Source organism: Puntigrus tetrazona, chromosome 13, assembly GCF_018831695.1.
Source record: "Puntigrus tetrazona isolate hp1 chromosome 13, ASM1883169v1, whole genome shotgun sequence".
Lineage (NCBI taxonomy): Eukaryota > Metazoa > Chordata > Actinopteri > Cypriniformes > Cyprinidae > Puntigrus > Puntigrus tetrazona.
In genome coordinates this window covers 6,444,597-6,465,630 of record NC_056711.1, presented here as the reverse complement: position 1 = coordinate 6,465,630, position 21,034 = coordinate 6,444,597, and the positions used below count along the sequence as shown (strand labels likewise).

Sequence of the window (21,034 nt, the reverse complement as noted above, 5' to 3'; positions counted from 1 at the left end):
GGTGTGTTGGGATCAAATTTGTGTGTGTGTGTGTGTGTGTGTGTGTGTGTGTGTGTGTGTGTGTGTGTGTGTGCGCGCGCGCTCGTTGATTTGCTTTCCTATATAGGAAGATTGGAGGAGTGGGGGTGCTCATCATCCTGGATTTACTTAAGGGAAGATTTGCCCCACAGGGCTTTATGCATCAGGCCCAGGGGCTGCTCCTACGTTTATAGCAACAACAAAAAAAAGACTAGGACTGTGTAGCGGTTCAATTTTGGTCTTATTTGCTAAGCAGATTAGGCTTGAGGAAGGCTGGAGTGATTTTGAACTTGGCCTGGAGGCTGATTTGCAGCAGAGTAATTCTGTTTGGATGCAGCTGATGCAATACCCTCCAAAGAGGAGAGACAATGTGAATTTAGAAATCTCTGTGTGTGTGTGTGTGTTTGTGTAATGGCATTTGTAAGGACACAAATGTGTATAATGACATGGGTACTACAGCGTAAACATGGTTTCTGAGGAAACTTCCTGTGTACCCTGTAAAACTAAAGGCCTAAAAATGTACTAAACAGTGTTTTATGAAATTCAAGAAATGGCGGTAGGTTTAGGTGTTGGGTGATTAAAAAAAAATATGATTTGTACAGTGAACAGTGTACAACAGTGTGTGTGTTAATCCTCATTTACTGTTTCTGGAAAACAGCATTATGATTCATTGCTTATATGGGAAATAATCTCATTGTACAACTAGATCTACAGGATATTCTGTCTGTACCACTACCAAAATTGTTTCTTTTATTTAATTATGCTTTGGTATTTTTTTTTTTTTCGCTTTTTTTTTTGTTTTGTTTAGATTTTTGTTTGATTTTGATATTAACTGATCTTAACTTGACCAGTTAGCGAATTTTATACTTTGTATTTGATGGGCACTTTTTTGTGATTGCTCATGCCCACTGAGTCCTCTGATAGTATCAGTGCAGTGTTTGTAATTTGCACTCATTTAATTTGTTGAGATTGCGTATAGTAAAATTTATTGTTTTTTTTTTTTTTTTTGTTTTTTTTCTTCCCGTGTAGACTTCTGGTCTAAGAGCACGCCCGACCCGTCTGCAGTGGTATGCAGAGAAATGCATTGCAGCCCAGCAGGTCAGTGTTTCTCTGCAGTTCTGTCTATAAAAGTGATTTGCTGTAGAGCAGTGTGTGGATCACTGTTTGAATCTCTCCTTTCCCAGATGGAGCCCCTCGAGAACATGGTGGACATGACTCTCAAGTTGTTTGAGTGTGACAGAGATGACTTGTACTACTATTTGTTACGCCTCTGCAGTAAGTCTCATGTGTTGGAGCTAATTTTACAAACGGTAGATGAGCGTAACGAATTTGTTCTGACATTTTATTTTTATTTTTTTTTCTTGTCAGAGAAAACTAATAACTGGCAAAAGGCTGAGGCAACTTGGATAAAAATGCAGGAGGAAAATTTGGCTCCAAGAGAGAGGACCCTGCGTTTGCTTGCTGATATCTTTAAAAACAATAACAAGGAGGTGCCTTTCGTGGTGCCTGAGGTAAAAGAAACTCACTCAAAGTCTGTTGAAGGCCACCACAAATAAATTATTGTCCTGTTTCTTTGATTAATCTCTGTAGAAGGTGAAAACCTTGAATTTATTAAACTTGAATAAATATCCAGAATTAAAAGAAGTGTTACAATGTATCGATGGGGGTGTTTTTTGTGTAGGTGTGGTTTGAAGAGGATAAAAGTGAGCCTGAGATGTTTTTGGAGAAAGAAATGGTTCAGACTTCCTCTCGTATAGTTGCTTCACCCCTTAAAGGGGCCACAGTTGATGACTACAGACTTAAAATCCTGTCTCTTTGCAAGAAGAACAAAGTTCAAGGTTAGTTTTCCATCTAACTTTTCAAAAATCAAATCACGAGTGAACACATCATGAAATCATCTTTGATAAGCCAGGATAGATTTCCCAGGAAATGGCTTTCTACCATTCAGCTTTCTCTAAGTAACTTGTAGTTTTCGGTTGTTTTTTTTTTATAAAATGTAAGTAAAAGGTGAAATATTTGTGTGTGTGTGTGTATGTATATATGTGTATATATATATGTATGTATGTATGTATGTATATATATATGAGAGAGAGAGATTTTCAGGATGGTCATATGCATTATTATTTATAGTGGTCTCAAGACATTTCATGTAGTGTTTACCCCTCTTGTTTCTGGTTCTCAGAGGCCTATGACGTCCTGAAGAGTGCAGATAAAATGGGCATAGTCTTCAGCCCTGATCCATATGATAGCCTCATCAAAGGCCTCCTAGCCAAAGGCAACATTGAGGATGCTATGACCGTCAAGAACATGTGAGTCTCTCTGTGGGGGTCTTACTAACTAATATGTCTACATTTGTATTGCAGGTTGTTAAATTACAGGTTTTAAGGTCATGGCCATTGTACCAGATTTTGTAGCATCAGAAAATCTCTTTGAATTGAAACGGATGAATGCTGATAAGCTCCCTCTAGCTGAACACACACACACACACACACACACACACACACACACACACACACACGCATGTCTTATGGTTTAAGCCCTTTCAGAGGTACTAGATAATCTCTCAGTTTTCAGAAGAGCTTGACAAGATGCAAAAATGGCAGTCCTTTGACGATTAGTAATAGATCTTTGTGTTTGTGCTGATCTTTGCTCTATATATAAAGCTCATATGTTTCACTAGCTCGTATTATATGACTGATGATATATCCTTATGAAAGAAAGCCATGGCCACTATAATCATGTGCATGCTTTCAGGAAGCATTCAGAAATGTCTGTATACCAGGCTATCGAGCAATAGCCATTGCAGTGGGTGTTAACTGACCCTATTCATCTCACTTTGTATTACACTATATATATTTTTTGTTTCAAAGGTACTTTTATATAAGCTGCATGTATATATTATTTATATTTTCTATATATTCTGCTGGATTACTTTCTAATTTCGAACATAATCCGTTTTAGGTAATATATTCAGACTACTTTTTGATTACTTTCAGGTTACTTTGAATTTACATTGTTTATCATATTGATTTAAATAGGATTATCTTGTACCATATTGATAAAAACACAAGCAGAAAACAACAGTACTATCCTCAGTATGTTTATTGCATATAAATTGTGTGTGTGTGTGTGGTGGACTTCATGCAGATGTTTGGCAGGACGTTGGTCTTGGCCAGCGGGGTGCTTTAAGGACAGATTAAGGGGATTGGGAATGGAAGAGCGAAGCGAGGGATGGGATTGTCCAGCACTTAAAGGGCTAGACGAGAGTAAGGAGAAGGACACAAGGATTTTCTTGGGATTGATAAGAGTAACTCTGACTCTGTCTCTGGGCCAATCTGCCGTGTGAGCAGGCTGTTGGCCGGTCGCCGTTGAGATAAGGCGCTACGGCTGATGCTCAATTGGGCGGCCGGATTAATCTGGCCAGTGAGGGTAATAAAAAAAAGACGACTTTGATTGAGGTTTAAGTGACGAATGAGGGGAAAATGGACGTGGAGAGTGGATCCAGATTTGATGGATTTGTTCAGTCTCTCACACATGTATGCGCACAATTATAAGACGAGCGGTCAAAAAAGGCTCTCCGCATCAACACACGCATCATGTATTATTCATAAATACAGCTGATCCCACAACACAAACTACAGATGTGTTTAACCAATACCCACATTCCTTTTGCCTTTTCAGTGCCAACGAACATATTCCTAAATTCAGATTTAGTGACACTGCCATCAACCTTTTCATCATCTCTCAGGTGAAGAGATGCCAGATGAAAGGTGAGTACAAAAGTTGATCTGTTCTCTCAGTTACTGTAGAATACTGAGGAAAGCAATAGTTTCTTCCAAGGCTTTGTTTTATTGAACCAGACCCTGATCTCTGTCACAGACGCCATAGAGACTTTAAAGGGCATGTTACAAGCTGACCAGCTGCCCACTCAGCTGGCCCTCACTCGACTGGTCCAGGGTCTCGCAAGTGAAGGGAACACACAAGGCATCCTGGAAGTGGAGGCCTTGATGAAGACTGTTGGCTTATTCAACCTGTCCAAAATGTTATTTGTCAATAATACCGCTCTCTCTCATATTAAAAAGTAAGTAAGTTGTAAGTAATACTGTGAAACATTACATTTCAAACTAACATTTCCTTTTGAATATTTTGTAAATTGTAATTCATCCGATGGCGAAGTTAAATTTTTAGCTTTCATTAATGCCGTATGCAGATTTGGTACTTAAGAAATATCTTTTATCATCAATGTTGAAAATAGTTATGCTCTTTAATGTTTGTGCACAAACCGGTTCTCTATGAGGTACTTTGTTGAATAGAAAATTCAAAAGGACAACATTATTATACATTTTTGTAGTATTCATTTCTTGAATTAAAAAAAAAACTTTTTTAGTCTTGTAATCTTATGAACAATTGGAAAAAGTCAGTTTAGGAAAAAAGGCTTAGGAACAACATATATTGGGGCATGAATCATGTAAGGACCAGAATATCAATAGACACAACTACCAGAAATTACCCATAACACCCTAACATTATGGCATCAATGCAATGCTCCGAAACCTAGTTTGTAGCGGCAAGACTCAACGCTCTGCTACTAGAGCCGCTCGCAGTACTTGAGATGAGCAGTCCTTCAGATGTTTAAAGTGGATGCACAGTTAAATGAAATGCAGCTGAAATTGGCACCACATACCTGGCAGCTGGAGGGAAGCAGATGACACCGAGGTTAAGACTGTGATTGACTATGACAAAGACTTGATTATAGATGCATTGTTATCTCAGAAACTCGGAGCCACATGCTCAGTGTTTCTAACAAAGGGAGCACGAGCAGACAGTCTGGAGGGTGAGATTAGATTCCACCCGCACAAACTTTTTTCTTGGGTATTTTTGTGAAAACAAATTCATGAAAAGAACAATGAAGCACCCTTGTTTCTGTAAATAACACGAAATGTGCCCTCTCTGCGTTTTGACCTTAACTAATAATTGATGTCATCGAAGGTTTGTTGATGCTACAAAGGACCGTCTGCTCATGTGGCCTTTTCTCACACCTCAATTTCATCTTCTGTTCTTTCATCTTACCTTTCCTCCATCCCCTTCACCCCTCTCCACCCATTATTATTAAAGGCTCAAATCTGCTGTGATGGCTGTGACTAGTCTGAATAATTCACAATGGGCCGGCACTAATGTGGTGCCTGGTTTCCGGAGCCCCATCTCGCCTCTTAACCAGTCAGTTTGGCTCAGCCGCACACAGCCGCACGTGTCACTGTTGCTTAGGTCCCCCCGGGGGTCAGAGTTCACCCCCGACAGGACGAAGCAGTGCAAACGGGAAGTCGCCCAATCAGCCGTGAGGAGCGCTTTGCTCTTCCGCTGTCCTACACTGTCTTAAGGCTTTGGGAATGGCGAGGAATGACAATCTGCGGTCGGGGAATATTAATGTAGCTAATGAAAGTTTTATGCACTTACTGTTCTGTAAATGAAGGTCGGAGATGGAAGAGATGCAAAAATGGACTGGAAATTTTCACACGGCTTCCCACCCCCCACCCCCCCACACTGCCTTTCTTTATTTATACTCTTTAATGCCTCGTTTTAAAGGTACTGCAAGGGAACACATGGATAAAATTCATAACCTAGAATTTCAAAGGCACGTCTTATTTTTGTTAGATCCCTAACAAAGTTAGTTAGGTTTAGTTAACTCACAAACACCAAACATGAACTCTTTTTTTTCTCCCTCTGCAGTGATGACGTTGACAGTGCGGTGGAGCTGTTGGAGTCCTTTTACACCCAGAACACAGAGAGTGAGAAATCCAGTATTTATTATGTCTACCGCAAAGTCATAGAGGCCAACAACGATGCTGCCCTAGACAAATGTAAGACCCACACACCACCTCTTCATCAGTGTTAGTGGATCTCAACCAGAAACGCTCCAAAAAAATAAATAAATAAATAAGCTGTACCAAAAGCAGTTGTTTCTGAAGAACATACAGTTTATATATATATATATATATATATATATATATATATATATATATATATATATATATATATATATATAAAAAAAATTGCCAATGAGAAGGTTCATTATTTTAATAAAAGTATAAGTAGTCATGAAATGGAACTTAACAACCTGTTTTTGTCCATGTATTTGATTGCAGAGCGTGAGTGTTGCAAACTAAATTGTTTCATGTAAGTCAAGGGAGTGGTGAAATAATAATGTTTTTGATTTGAAGACTGCAATGAGTTTTTAAATATAAAAACCAAGAATAGTGATGTCAATGAGTCCTTAAATGATCTTCTTTAAGTCAAAATGTTGAGAGCCACTGATACACAGCTGTGTTCTGTGAGTACTTCTGAACGGACTTCTAGCCCTTGTTTGTAAGTTTCTGCACTGGAGAAACCTTACAGCACCCACTGATGTGTTGTAACATAGTAATCACCGTCGAAGCATGTGATTGATTGACATCTCTCTCTGCGTCCAGTGAGTGCCATGGCGGAAAGGCTCTGCAATCACTTTGCCTCCTACAGAGCCGCTACAGACCTTTTCCTGATTTACTTGGACACGGGCAGGACAGAAGAGGCCAAGTTCCTCCTGCAGGTACCGTCTCTCACAAACCAAGATATGCATGAGGACTCGGTGACCTTGCTAAATTGCTGAATCTAATTCGAGTTGGTATTGGAACTAGCTGACCCTGTCACTAACTACGATTCCATTTCAAGCGATTGCTGCTCTTTTTGACCTCTCCCTGTCTCATATTTTAATCATTCAGTCATTTTTGCATGCTTAGATACACTTGTTCAAGCAAGATCTTTCCTCTCCCTCTTTCAAAAAGCACTTTAGCGAGTTGAGGAACAAAATGGCTGCATTAAGGTACCACTAAACCCAGGAGCGAGAAAAATCCTTTGAGATGTCGAAAGAACAGAAAGCTTTGCTGCTCGCCGTCCCCGAGATAGAATGCTAAATATCAAAAGATGATTTTACTGAGTCTCAGATCAGCATATTGGGTTTGGTCTGGTTGTAGGTGTCGTGAATCGCATCAGAGAGTATCTCTCAGGAGTGAAGCTGCTGGGCTGCAGTTTAAATTGCTCTGATTGTCGTGAAGGCACTCTGCCCACCTCAGCCTCCGTTCATTTTAATATAGCAGCCGGTTAAAAGCCTCCCAGACCCCTCAGGTTTTAAATTAGCAGATGCAAGAGAGACGCACGGCTTTCACGACTGGCTTGTAATGTGACCTCATTGGCGCTGAACCCAGAGAAAGCACAGGGCAGTCCAGCGCTTTCAAAACACACGCAAGACAAGATGGTGTTTTCCTTCAGAAGAGATTCATACTTTTATTTATATATATATATATATATATATATATATATATATATATATATATATATATATATATATATATATATATATATATATATATATATAAATATATATATATATATATATATATATATATATATATATATTAAAAAAAAAAATATATATATATATATATATATATATATATATATATACATATACATATACGTGTGTGTGTGTATTTATATAATTTTTTTTTTATAAAGAGAAAACTAAACAAAAAATGTAAAAACATTGAAAGCAGCATTGAAATGTTGAATAGTTTTTAGTACGCTTCACAATACTGTTTGGTAGCTTTTAAAGCTCATGATCCTGTTTAGCTGCATTTTAAGCATCTTACTGTAAAATATATATTAAAAAAACTGCTATTGTGCTACAAGTGCTGTCAGTGTAACTTGCGCAAGAAGTAGTTTAGTCCATGCTTGCTTTTAAAATGTGAAGGACATTCATACAAAAGCCTGATTTCTTCACGCCTGCTAATATCTTCTTTCTGACAAAGCTCCTTAAGGTTGTTGAATGTTCTCAAGACCTACAGTTTCTGTACGCCGCAGTTTACCCTTCCAGAATTCACAGTGCCTTCATTTAACTTGTTATATTGTCCTGATTAAAGAGTGTGAAAATTGCACACCGGAGCTTGAAAGCTCAGGAGCACGCCGATGCAATTCAAAGCCTTTATACGGCTAAGTGTAGATAATTGTACTTTAAATTGGGCGGACACTGTACATTTTAATTTTCATAAAGAAATAAGTGGTTATTTGCCTGACTCCCTTATTAGCTGTATAATTAACCCTCAACTATAGAGCGCTGCACTGAGTGCTAAAGGATGTAATGGAAGATGGATACATTCAAAAACACACGCTTCCATCCTGCTGTTACACACACCTTCATACTCTCCCCTTTGCCTTCTTTTAACCGTCTGCTGGCTGGATACAGGAAATACAAGTAATTGTTTTTATAGCAAGGGGTTATGTTTTGCTCCAGGCTTGTGAACACACGCGGTAAATGTTTACGTCGAGAGTCTTACGGTCTCTTGTGCTTCTTTGATTGCTTTAGCGCTGTGCGGCCATCAGCGAGCAGAAGAACGCGTTGTTCACGTTCATGTTCCGAGCGGCCCGGCAGCAGGGACAGGTAAACCAGCCCGGTTCACGCTCTGAACTTTTACATCTGAACGTTTACACGCGATGCACATGAATGCGCGTGAATAAAGACAATCTGTTTTCTTTTGCTGTGCAGGCTGCTAAAATCCTAGCTCTGTCTGAGATGATCCCTGACTTCACAGAGAAGGAGAATATCTACATACATTTGGTGAAATGCTATGGTAAGGCCGCTGTTTGCACCGACGCTGATAGATATACACCGACATTTGTCACTCTGGATCGCAAAGGCAGTCTTTAAGTGTACGTTTTTGAGATCTGAAAGCTGAATAAATAAGCTTTTCATCGATGCGTGGCTTGTTAGGATGATAACAAGGCCAAGATAAATCTATTTGAAAATTTTTTTTTTTTTTTTTTTGCACACTCGTATTTTGAGAAAATCGCCTTTTGAAGTTGAAGAAATGTACAAAATATCGTAATGGAACCTGATCTCTATTCAATATCCTAAGGATTTTTGCCATAAAAGAAAAAACTTAGCAATTTTGATCCACTCAGTAAAATATTATTTTCCTAAATATATCATATTTTTTTGAGCATTGATGTATTAATTCTATTAAAAGTGACATTTGTAAGAATTTCAAATAAATCCCGTTCTTTTGAACTTTCTTTTAATCAGACAATCCTGGAAAGAATTGATTTTCGCAATAATATAAAACATTGCTTTCAACATTGATAATGCTAAGAAATACTTCTTGATGAAATTATTTCTCAAGGATCATGCGAGTAATGATGCCGAAAATTCAGCTTTGCCACATCAGGAATAAATTACTTTTTACAATTACAATCTTTAAACAGTTCTCTGTGTGTGTTTGTATGTGTGTATATACAATATGAAAGTCAGAAACAATTAGTGCTATTGTGTTACTCGGCACATGTTCTGCTTTTGAATAGTTTTAATGCGTTTCATTATAGCATGATCGGTGTTAAAAGCTGCATGATTCATCTACTGAACGCTGGCATTAAGACTCCATTCATCTGGTTGGCCTGTTCAAGTCACCCACTGTTCAGGCACGTAGCAAAAGTCAGCTAATAGTCTGTCAATTAAAAATGCAAGAAGCAGAACGCATTGAGTGACTCGCAGGAGGCACGTTTGCTAATACAAACACATGTTTCCTAATGAGAGGCAACTTTAGCCAGCGTACCGTGAGAACTTTAACACGTTTCAGTACTTAGAGACCTCTACAGCATTATTATTTGATGAGACCTGATATGTGCAGAATGGAATACTGCATGTTTTTCTCCCTCACTCTCAACAGGTTTAGAGAAGGACTTCAGTTCAGCGAAGGCTCTGTATGAGCGCATGCAGTCTGAGGGGGTGAAGGCTGATGAGTTGACTCTCAAGAGACTGGCACTAATATACAAGGAAGCTGGAGAAACCCCTCCCTTCGAAGAGCCTCCGGTAATGAGCAGCATTCATTAACTTTTTAATTTTAGGGCAATTTTTATTTTATTTTTTATAATGATGAATATGTTTATTGAAACAACTAACAGCCTAATGAAAAATAGCAAAAAAAAAAATTATTTTTCACAGCATCGTGTATATGATAATAAAAATATAAATGTTAACATAAATATATAATATTACAATGTAATAAAGCACAGTATTAACTGATATACGTTTGTTTAAAATTGCCTCGCAGACTTTGTTGAATGCTTGTTGAAGTGATAATGCATGCAAATTTTTTAATCAATTATTTTTCAAAAGAATTTTTTTTTTTTTAAATCAATTCAGTTCAGGACCGTTTGAACTGACTAAAGGCATAACTAGAACATGAACGCTGTATATAATCCAGAATGTACTGAATACATGTCTCAAACCTTTCATAGTTGTAAGTGTAAAAGGAAATGTTATGAACAAAATTCCTCAAAAATATAGTGCATGTTGTTTTATATTGCCCTTCTTACAAATGTTTGGCATCAGTAATTATTAATATATGTTTTAAATGAATACTTTTATTCAGCAAGGATGCATTAAATTGAACAAAAGCGACAGTAAAGACACGTATAATGTTACCAAGTTTAATATAAATGCTGTACTTTTAAACCGTCTATTAATGTTACTTTTATATTGCATTTTACTAATGTGTTACAATAGTACGTTTTTACTGTCATTTAATGAATTAACGCACTTATGACTTTTTTGACAACATCAAAACACACCTGTATACCTTTCGCCCCTTCAAGTCACGAGCAACCTACTACTAGCAACCCCTACGCATTACTTCTTTGACGAACGAGTGATTGGACGTCAAGCTGCTTTATTTAATGACCGTTTCTGAAGCCGAGCACTGGCCGATTAGAGTCCAGATTCGTGTCGCACTGCTCACCTGAAAACACCCGGACTCGTACGCTACCTTGAGAGTCCACCTCGAGCTCTCGTGTATTATTTACTCTCTGGTGTTTTTCACCAGGGTTGGCGCGGCCTGCCAGCCCTCCACAAACCCCTCCCCCCTCGCGCGCCGCCGAGAGCTCAGTGCACCTTTTAAGTTTTCACAAAGCAATCTCAGGTAGCACTCCATCCCGCTCCGTTCAACTCCGCTTCTTGCTCCGCTCCCACGGCTGCCGCTAATACCACAGTACAAAGAGTCTCCGGAGAGAGGCGATAAGGAGAGATTTGAGCTCCCGTTCACATCTGGCCTCGTTTCTCCTACACGGCAGCCGTTATTTATCGACTTTAATTACCCCATTAATAAGGGAATATACATTGTTGGGGAAATGGTAATCTTCTAAAAGCACTCACCTTCCAAAAATAGAGAGCCGGTGCTGTTTACAGGCGCCCGTGCTTAATTACGGGAGGGGGAGCGAGTAAATGTGTTATTTGCGAATTAATACGGTTTATAAGATGAAACGAGAGCGTAGGGTTTGTTTGGACCGCGTGGTTGTTATTAGTTTGCCCCAGAGGGCGGGAAAACTCACAACTACACGCAACACAAGCTGTAAAAAAAAAAACAGCTCGGCACGTACTCGGAGTGCAATTATATTGGAGAATTTTGTCTGGTTTAGCCTTTCACTGATTTAAAAATATCGAAAAATGATTTGTTTGTTTGTTGTTGTTTTTTGTGCCGCAGGAGTCTTTTCATTTCTACGCGAAGAAACTGAAGAACCAGCAAACTGAGATCAACGAGTCGGTCGACAATTAAAAACAACCTCAGCTTTTTATATATATATACATTCAAAAGATGTGCACAGCTTGTGTTATACTGCGACTCTCTCTCTCTCTCTCTCTCTCTCTCTCTCTCTCTCTCTCTCTCTCTTCATAGTGATGTGATTATTTTTTGTTTTTTTTTGCCCTTCATAATGCTGTCATGATATGGTTAAAGTGTACATATATACAAATAAATGTAAACCCAAAACTTTAGTGGCTTTTTTTTATAATTTATTTTGGACATTTTCTTTCCCGAGGTGATTGTCACGTGAGTGACGTTGTATGAAAACGCACATTATGACTTCTGAAAATGCAAGTATGTTCACAGAAGGCGCAATAATACACATGGGGGGATATTCCCGATATGATCATACGGTCAATTTATGCTTGGTTATGTAGTAATGCATACTATATAATAAACATCTCGTTGGATTCATCGTGTGAAAGCTGTCATGCATCTTGATTTTTTTTTTTTCTCCTCTTCTTCCCTGGATTTAAACTGCCCCTATTATGGGTTATGAAAAGTTCATATTATGGCTTTGGGAGTCCCAAACAACAGGCCGACATGCATGCAAGGTCAAAAAACTTGCAGCTCCTTATAATACGCATTTTGACCTCGGCACGAAACGGTTTTGGAATCGTTTTAAAAAAACGACTCGTTTCAGCGAGTCGCCTCTTTCTTTTGAGAGACGATAACGGTGCGCCTTTAAGACTTTTCGGGATGTTTGCGTTTACTCAGAGCTGTGTTACACACTGCATGAAAGGTCATTTAAAAAAAAAAAAATCCATAACAGGGGCACTTTATCACAACTGCAAAAACGTACATTATCTATCTTTAAATCACAAATGACACGAAACTTTTCAAAAATGCTCGATGTAGTCATATTGACACACTCTCTTAAGCGGTACAATCTTGCGTGCATTTAAATAACGTTTGGACGGCAACAAAGGGAAGCTTTTTACGGATATTTATCAAAGCGGGGCTATAATCTGCCCAAACCGAACGAAAGCGTGCTGTGAAGGAGCAGAGCGTTGCTGGCACCCAGTGGCGGTCAGCTGAAGTCCACAAAGACCTCGGAGCAGCCAGCATGGCTCTGACCCCTGAGCACCCTCACCCACAGTACTGCGTTAAAAAAGGAAACCGGCGCGCTTTAAAAATAGAAAGTTCAAAAGAGCTGCGCCGATTTAACCATTTATTAACGGCGTGCATTATTCTACGAAGGTTACGCGGCATTGCCGGTGCGGCTCGTGCTCCTGTCTCAAAGGGAGGTGGATGGCGGCGTTCTCCTGTCAGGAAGCTTCTGAGAGGATTTGTGCGAGCTAAATGCAGACGGCACAGTAAAAGCAGACGAGATGCCGTAGAGGGATGACATTATCTTTCAAGAGCTCTTAGCAAGCTCACTGGCATCATTACATTTTAAAGTGATATATAAATGATGATATCAAAACAGATTGAAATACGCTTCTTCAAATGGATCCGCCGTGTTTGTCTTTGCAGAAACTTATACTGCAGTCTTAGCGTTGTGTGAGACTATCATTTTCACTTCTTATCTCATAATTTTGAATAATGTCAGGATTTTTATTGATTTAATCACTCATATCGTGATTATGACTTAGTGTGTCATTATTGTGACTTGTCATTTTTATTTTTTTTTCTTAGACTTTTTATCATAATTATGACTTTTTATCTCATAATTTCGACTGTCGCGACTTGTTAATCAGCGCTTTCGTAATTTTGATAGTTCTTCATAATTATGACTTATATCATTGTGACATTTGTCATTCTTGCCTTTTTTCCTTCATCTTTTACTGTAATTGCGACATAATTAAAAGTTTTGTCATGGCTTTTTCCATTTCAACTTGTCATAATCAATCAGTCTCGTAATTTTGATACCTTGCCATAATTACGACTTACTATGTCGTTGTTGTGACTTTTCTCATTCCTGTTTTTCTTAGACTTTCCTCTTATAACTATGGCATTTCATTTCATGATGTAGCATCCTGATTATGATGTAACACGTCATTCTTTTAACTGAGCTCATCACTTTTTTGTGTTGTTTCTTGATTTACCAATGCATTTTTTTTTCTTTTGTGGCAGATATTGACTTCTAAACATAAATATGGGTAGGTCATGGGACCGAAACACGAATAGTCTTATATTTAATCCTCATTAACCAGAAACAGTTGGCCCAAAATAACACGCATCTTTTTTTTAAAAGAGCCATCTGTTGTGTAAGACTGGAATATTTCCAGAATAAATGTGTTCCTCTGACATTGACCCTGTGTTGTTTATTTGATTGCTCAATGCTCAATGCAACTCAAGTACATGTTTAAAACATCAGATCAGTAGTTTTTTTTTTATTTTTTTATTTCCTTTCTGGTTATGGTTTCTCACCCACTCTCAAAGACTCAAATGTGTTTAACATCATTCTGCATTAAAGATATGACAATACACATGAGGCGTGGAACGAATGCATAGCTTGTTGATCTGAATGCAGTGTCTTTTTTCATTAAAACAACAACAACAAAACACAAGCATTTATATTTGTAGATTTCTAAATCTCTAACAAAGCTTTCAAAGCTCCTGCAGAAGTACACCGTTCCATAATAATGTTATACATACAAAGCGATTCTGAATTACAAAAGAAAATAATAGTAAATACATAAAAGAAATCTACATGCTGTAGTAAATTTGTTTAAAGCTATCTACCAAACATGACTTCTTATGGTTTACCAGAAAAAAAAAGTAATTATTTTAACTTAAAAAAAGTGTGCAAACGTAGTACATTACTGCCATCCAGCGGCAGTTAGTGGTAGTAAAATGCACACACACACACACACACACACACATACATACACATACATACATACACACACACACACACACACACACATATATATATATATATATATATATATATATATATATATCATCATATTTTTGTTGTGGAGAGAGACTTGTCTAAAAAGGTCTAAAAGATCTCGGTTTGCAAGGTCTGTGCTGTGGATGGGCATTTTTTAGATGTGGGTTTCTTTGCGAAAACAAGCTGCGGTGTGGCCTTGACCTCACGCTGATTTGTCCTCTTCACCAGTCCTGACTGGACTTCTGCTTAATGAATTTGAGTGACAGAAAATAGAGCACGATGAACACAAAAGCAACCGCAATAAGCACCAGGTAGCAGGAATACAGTGGATACTGGTTCATTTTCATCAGCTCCACAACCTAAAAAACACAGTTGAAAACTGAATGACACGCATGAACAGAAACCTTAAAGATGTGCATTTTATAAGTCAGCGTTCCTCACCTTAATGCCATCGAAATCTACGGTGAGGTTCCCGATAGTGATCGGGATCCTAGTCCCACGAAACTGAACCTGCAGCGTTCCCTCAAAACCCCAGCGCATGAACGATACGTAAGAAAACCAAGACGCCACTGTTGGGGACGAAAAATGGATGTTCATTTAAGAAATACCTGCAGATTTGAATTTAGTATTGGATTTAGCTCAATGTCGCTTTTACCCAGCCACATGTTTTCCAGACTAATGACAAAGCCGGCCGTCAGGTAGAAGACGGTGAAGAGCGCGTTGCCCATGAAAGAGGAAGTCTGTAACGTTGGCAGGGCGGCCGCCACAAACAGAGCCATGCAGCGACTACAATACACCATCAGCCACACCAACAGGAAGTTGAGCAGGAAGCGGTCGGGAGCGCTGTTGAGTCCAGCCAACCAGTAGATGGGCACGCCGTATACCAGCGTAAAGGCGCAGTGCTCCGGCAGCTCCCCGAGGACCTGGAAGAGACGGTGAAGCTTGAAGTATTTCATTTAATGTAAAGAGCTGACAGTTCAATAGCCAAACAGGAGCTAATATTCAACTCATGACCTTTCCCTGTCATGTCGTTCACCCCAGTCTGAACTGTTACGTAAATCTAACAGATGTTCAAAAGTTTCAAAAACATTTATTTACTAATAAATAGAGTGGTTAAAGTTTATTAAATTCAACAGACCAGTGAAATATAGAGTTAATACAGAGACAGGTTTGCTAATTACTTTTTTTAACGCTACAGAAGGGTTTTGTTTTCCAATGAGTCAGTGTTTTTGAATGAATTCATTCAGGGAACGATTCAATGAATCATTAAAGTGCCCCAAAATTAGATTTCATGCATGTGAACGAAAACATCCGGTACAGTTTTAAATCTGAAAGTGCACCGGGTGTAAAGTTATACCTGAAAAAAAAAAGAGTTGACTCTGAGTCTGAATCATTGAAACTAGCCGTTTTTTTAAAAATGAATCCAAAGCTGTCTCATGATGACCTCAAGATGAAATATCAGCATATTGTCCACCCACTTGCGTTGAAAACGCACATTCATTCTTCGCAAGTGGCATGTTGCTTTCAGAGTAGTAAAAATAAGAGTTTCCCCGGTAACACGGTACACAAAACGGGTTTGGAAAATGAATCATTGAGCGAAACAGTTGGATGTCATTGAGCAAGTAAGCTAAAAACGAATGCATATTATAATACAATGAAAGTGTTTTTTGAGCTCGCATGCATGTCAACCTGTTGTTGGGGACTCTTAAAACCAAAATATGAACCTTTTATGGCCAATAATATGAAGACATTTGTTTAGTCATTTGTCTTATTTTAGTGTCATTTATATTCAAGTATTTATTAATATATAGGATTAAAGTAATAGCTCACCCAAATATGAAAATTTGATCATCATTTATTTTCTCGAGCTTAACATAGAAGATATTTTGTAGGATGCTGGTAATCAAAGAGTACTGGTCCCCACTGACTATAGTACTTCTTTCTGTGGAATTCAATGGGGACCAACTAATTTAGTTCTTCAAAATTCTACATAAAGAAAAATCACGAGGATGAGTAAATGATGACACAGTTTAAATTTTTGGGTGAGCTATTACTTTAATCTTTATTTTTACATTTGTAGTTTTCACTACAAAAAAATCCACACTAAAGCACAAACTAGAGCACTCAAACAAGGACGGGTGGTAATATGCTAATGCTAAAAGTCATTGATCAATACTTGTGTCTACACACCGACACCACTATCATTCCTCCAGCTCTTACATAACGCAGTTTTATTTACCTTGGCGAAAAAGTACGAGGTGACTGAGTACATGCCGTCTTCCAGTTCATGATAAAGCATGGCTCTCTCTGAATGACCTGTGAAAAACAACTTATTACGCCACCGGACTCAGAAGTATACCGGAACAAATAAATAAACCCTGGAGAATTCACGCACACTTTGCGATGACGTCCAGCACCACAGCAAAGGGTGTGAGAGCTCCTATCATGTAGAGCAAGGCCACGGTATCTTGGACAGAAAGACCCTCGTCTCCAGCTCCGAAATAAAGGAAACCGATGAGCAGTGACATCAACAAGGCTTCCAGACCATGAACCACCAACGTCACCAGATCTCGGAAGTCATTAAATACCTGCCGTCTAAAAAAAAAAATAACAGCAGGAGTTTAACGGAAAACAGGCTTCGTGCAAAAATTAGCTATAAGTAGAGTTTTCGCTTTATTTACTTGATTAGGATGGTGAACTGTTGCAGTTTTCCAGGCAGGCGATCCTTCTTTTTGCAAACTGTGATCGCTGATTCCTTGTTCGGGACGGGAGGAACACTGCAGGTGTACAAACTTTATCATCAGCTTTTCACTTTCGTTCATACGGCATGAGAGCTCTTTAGAAAACTTTCAAGAAAAAGCCTCAGTGTGAAAGAACAGATACCAATATGGTTATTGAAATGTACCTTTGCGGGGCATCCAGCGCCGGGAAACCCCCATCTTCTGATTTCCACATGAAATCCTCTGTGTTCTTCACCTTTTCTACAAACTGGGCCGCTAGCACCCTGGCTTTCTCCAAACACTGCGCTTCCTTTTCAGGACTGCGCCGATCGATGCTTATCAAGTCCACTGCATGAGAAGTTCACAGTTCAGAGACAACTCGACCACACTTGCTCATGCTGTGGACATCGGTCTCTGCCCAACTCACCGTAGTAGTCAGACGGGTTGCAGTATCGCGGACATGGGTATCCGAGAGAAGTAAAGTAAGGTACCATGTGCTGGGCATGACCGCAGTACACAGCTGTGCCAGAAGACAGGAGCACCACCAGGTCAAAGAGCTGAAAGATATCTGAACGAGGCTGATGGACTGACAGCAACACCAGCCGGTTCCCTCGAGCCAGACGGTACAATGTAATGACCAAATTATGGGCTGTGAAACTGTCCAGACCCGAAGTAGGCTCATCTAGGATGAGAATACCTGAAAAAACATATAAAGCAAAAGCAAAGGTTTTGACAAATGCTATTTTAGTATGATGAAATATCATTATTGTTTTTAGCATTTTTTAAAATTCGTTTTTTTTTTTTTTTTTTTTTTTTTTCATTTTTAGTCATTTCTCTATTTTAATTGTGATTTTGCAATTTTATATTTGCATTACTTTTATTTCAGTATTATTTAATTTACTACATCACGATAAAGAAAATTAAAATGAGAGGTAACAGTTCAAGCATATGCATGAGGCGGTGTTTGCAGGCCATTTTGTTTTCAAAATCTATTTCTACTGTATGCGAAAAAGAGTATTTAACAATCTCGAATTCTAACAGAAAATGAGTAGGCCTAGGTTGTAAAAAAAAGAAGATATTGCATTTTATAACTGCAAAGTTGTTTTATACATTCTCGCCAGTAGGTGGCGTTCGAGTCAAACGTTCGAGTCAAATTCACCGATTCGAGTCCTCAACCGATTCGTTCGAACGCACGGATTCGTTGAGGAGCGCCTGCGTTCTACATGGTTTAACATTGTGCATAAATGTAAGTCGCTTTATATTAACTTCATGCTTACTGGAAAGCCGCTAATAATAGGCAAGTAATATTTTGCTCACTTATAATTGCGTCGACCTGATTACTGGCCTCCAGACCGGCGAACATTTGGAATTACGAAGACAACTTATAGTAGACCGCTGCATATCGGCAGTGTTTTATGAAGTAGCAATGATTACTGTGCTGCTGTGTTCAGGACTCACCTGGATTCCAGAGCAGCTGCACGGCGATGCTGACCCTCCTCCTCTCTCCGCCGGACACGCCCCTCACGTACTCGTTCCCGACGCGCGTGTGCGCGCACTGCCTCAGGCGCAGCTCCGCGATGACGTCGTCCACCTGCGCGGGTCAGACACACAGTCAGGCGCGCTCGCGGGACCTTTGACTAGTCGTGCCGTCTGAGCTGCTCACCCGTTGATCTCTCTGCTGCTGGGTGAAGTGCGCAGGCAGCCGCAGCTTGGCCACAAACGCCAGCGTCTCTCGCACCGTGAGATGCGGCAAGAGACGGTCGTCCTGCCGCACGTGCGCAATGCATTTCTTCACCAGGGAACGTGTCGAGGGTTTCCCGTTGATCAGAATCTCTCCCGACTTCGTCGTGCCGCCCTCATCTCGACACGTTATGATGTCCAGTAAGGAGGTCTTCCCGCAGCCTGGGAACAAACTTACTTTCTGTCTTGCTCGACGCTTTTATTCAGCTAAAGAGCTCTGCGCGTATACCTGAAGCTCGACGTACCTGAGCTGCCGATGACGGCGAGCATCTGGCCGCTGTGCACGCGGAGGTTTAGGTCCTGTATGACGGTCTGCTTGTTGCTGTGCATCTCCCAGGGCATCTTGAACTCCGACAGCCTCTCATACCAGGGTATCTGTGCAGCTATATCCACCTGTGGGAAAAAAAAAAAAAAATAAATATATATATATATATATATATATATATATCGACCTCAAAATATATATATTTGGGCACTTGTGTTTGAATGCTTTATATATATATAATATATATTTCCTCAAAATAATTTGGGCATTGTGAGGTCTTCAGACTTTTTCAGACCAAGGATCACTTGATTGACAGGGAGGCTAACTCTATGCTTTCATTTATTTAAAATACATTTATTTCATGCTATATATGATTCAAATCAATTTATCTACTTGGCACTTAAAACTTACTAGTATAAAACATTATTAAACTTTATCTGAAGTAGGCCTATTTTTATTGCACTATGCACAGTACTTAAGATTATGCCTGAAATGTTTTATCATTGTTCATTAGGATGTATGATATCAGGTTTCAAATGCAAGGTATTTAAAGTGTACCTGAAGTATGCTTGCAATACTTTCACATTTGCACAGTCGAATATACTTCAGTATATTTTTACTTAGACTTTAGCGGTATAAATAAATGGGTAAAGAAGAAAAATAGTTTTGCCAGTGTAGCAGATTTTAGTATGCAAAACATACAATTGCAGGGTATTTTTTTATCAAGCACATAAATATGTAAATATCTGTAGTGTACTTAGCACAAAATAAAGGCATTTCAAATCTTTTTTTGTTGTCGTCGAAGCTTCTTCTTGTTAGCTTTGGTTGCATTCAGTTAAAGTATATTTTAAAAATCGGTAGAAAAGAAATTAATTTTGCAGTCCTTTTAACAATATGTCACAATTAGTTTGATTTATATATGAGGCGTATATACATTTCTAGGTCTGACGCACGTGTTTTGTTTTCATCTGCTTTCTAAAAAAAATTCTAAATGAATGAAGAGCTTCCTTCGGCATCTAAAAAGTACCTCAGCAGATGGGTGAAAATCGTATTGTGAGAGTTTTTAAAACAGAAGCAATGCGAACCGTAAAGACAGACAGACCTCATAATTGAGATTGCGGACTTCCACTTCATTGCGACCTCCGCTGTACGTAAAATACAAGCTGCTGTCCTCCTCTGGAGATGAGAAAAAAATGTCTTGAACCTGTGTCTGTTGAGACATAATGAAGTCCATGGGTCAGTATAATTCCCGTATGTTTGCCAACATGATTATTCACACGTAAATTAGACTAAATACGATCTCCACAACTGCCATTTTAGTCAGTACTTATGATTTAATGTTTATCAGGCTTAATTAAGTTTACACTGCTCATAATCTGATCACGGTCGCACTTTATGTTAACAGATAAGAGACATGGAAACGTCTTCTGCGTGGTTCAGGGTCCATTCATGCAGCAGAGCCTTTTGTACAGCATCACCCCGAATGAACTCGCCGAAAATCAATAGGGTATAAATAATCCTATGCTCTTGTTATGAATGTGCATAACTAGGAAAACTAGGAAAACAGCTGTACAGTAGAAACAAAATAAACACCCTCTGAATATAGTTCACGTTTTAGAGTTCGTGGTGAACTCACCCTGTTCTGTTTGTCGTTTGTAGAGCCGGAGCTGTCTTCTGGAGGGGAAGCGCTCTGGTCTGACATGGTGGATGTGGTAGAAAGGGGTCTGTGCCCCTCTGGTCTGGCCTCTCGGGTTAGAGAAGCACCCGCTCCTCTTGTTGTCCTGGT

The 21,034-nt window shown here is 39.1% G+C and overlaps 2 protein-coding genes across 2 annotated transcripts in view; one reads left to right on the top strand and one right to left on the bottom strand.

Moving 5' to 3' along the window:
* The window catches only part of lrpprc (leucine-rich pentatricopeptide repeat containing), a 46,043-nt gene extending 33,943 nt beyond the window's left edge, over positions 1-12,100 (top strand). The window contains 13 exon segments of the mRNA XM_043254848.1: positions 1,048-1,116; positions 1,203-1,293; positions 1,387-1,529; positions 1,700-1,856; positions 2,201-2,327; positions 3,700-3,788; positions 3,898-4,099; positions 5,746-5,876; positions 6,486-6,601; positions 8,414-8,488; positions 8,594-8,678; positions 9,771-9,913; positions 11,583-12,100. Coding sequence (XP_043110783.1) covers positions 1,048-1,116; positions 1,203-1,293; positions 1,387-1,529; positions 1,700-1,856; positions 2,201-2,327; positions 3,700-3,788; positions 3,898-4,099; positions 5,746-5,876; positions 6,486-6,601; positions 8,414-8,488; positions 8,594-8,678; positions 9,771-9,913; positions 11,583-11,654 — 1,500 coding nt within the window. The 3' untranslated portion in view covers positions 11,655-12,100.
* A 2,022-nt stretch (positions 12,101-14,122) lies between these two features.
* abcg8 (ATP-binding cassette, sub-family G (WHITE), member 8) lies at positions 14,123-21,017 on the bottom strand. Its single transcript, XM_043254849.1, has 13 exons — positions 20,885-21,017; positions 20,351-20,458; positions 19,229-19,376; positions 18,907-19,145; positions 18,702-18,834; positions 17,671-17,940; positions 17,429-17,591; positions 17,205-17,300; positions 16,919-17,118; positions 16,763-16,839; positions 15,179-15,446; positions 14,965-15,092; positions 14,123-14,882 (listed from the first exon to the last, which is right to left on the bottom strand). The coding sequence occupies exons 1-13, from the start codon at positions 20,948-20,950 to the stop codon at positions 14,745-14,747; spliced, it is 2,034 nt and encodes a 677-aa protein (XP_043110784.1). The 5' UTR covers positions 20,951-21,017; the 3' UTR covers positions 14,123-14,744.
* Positions 21,018-21,034: the final 17 nt, after the last annotated feature.

Bases quoted from the DNA above. Each gene is read 5' to 3' on its own strand.
- abcg8 (XM_043254849.1), bottom strand. From the start codon at position 20,950: ATGTCAGACCAGAGCGCTTCCCCTCCAGAAGACAGCTCCGGCTCTACA. The intron at 17,941-18,701 runs GTGAGTCCTGAA...ATGTTTTTTCAG, and splicing joins GCAGCTGCTCTGGAATCCAG to GTATTCTCATCCTAGATGAG. The intron at 17,592-17,670 runs GTGAGTTGGGCA...CTTCTCATGCAG, and splicing joins CAACCCGTCTGACTACTACG to TGGACTTGATAAGCATCGAT.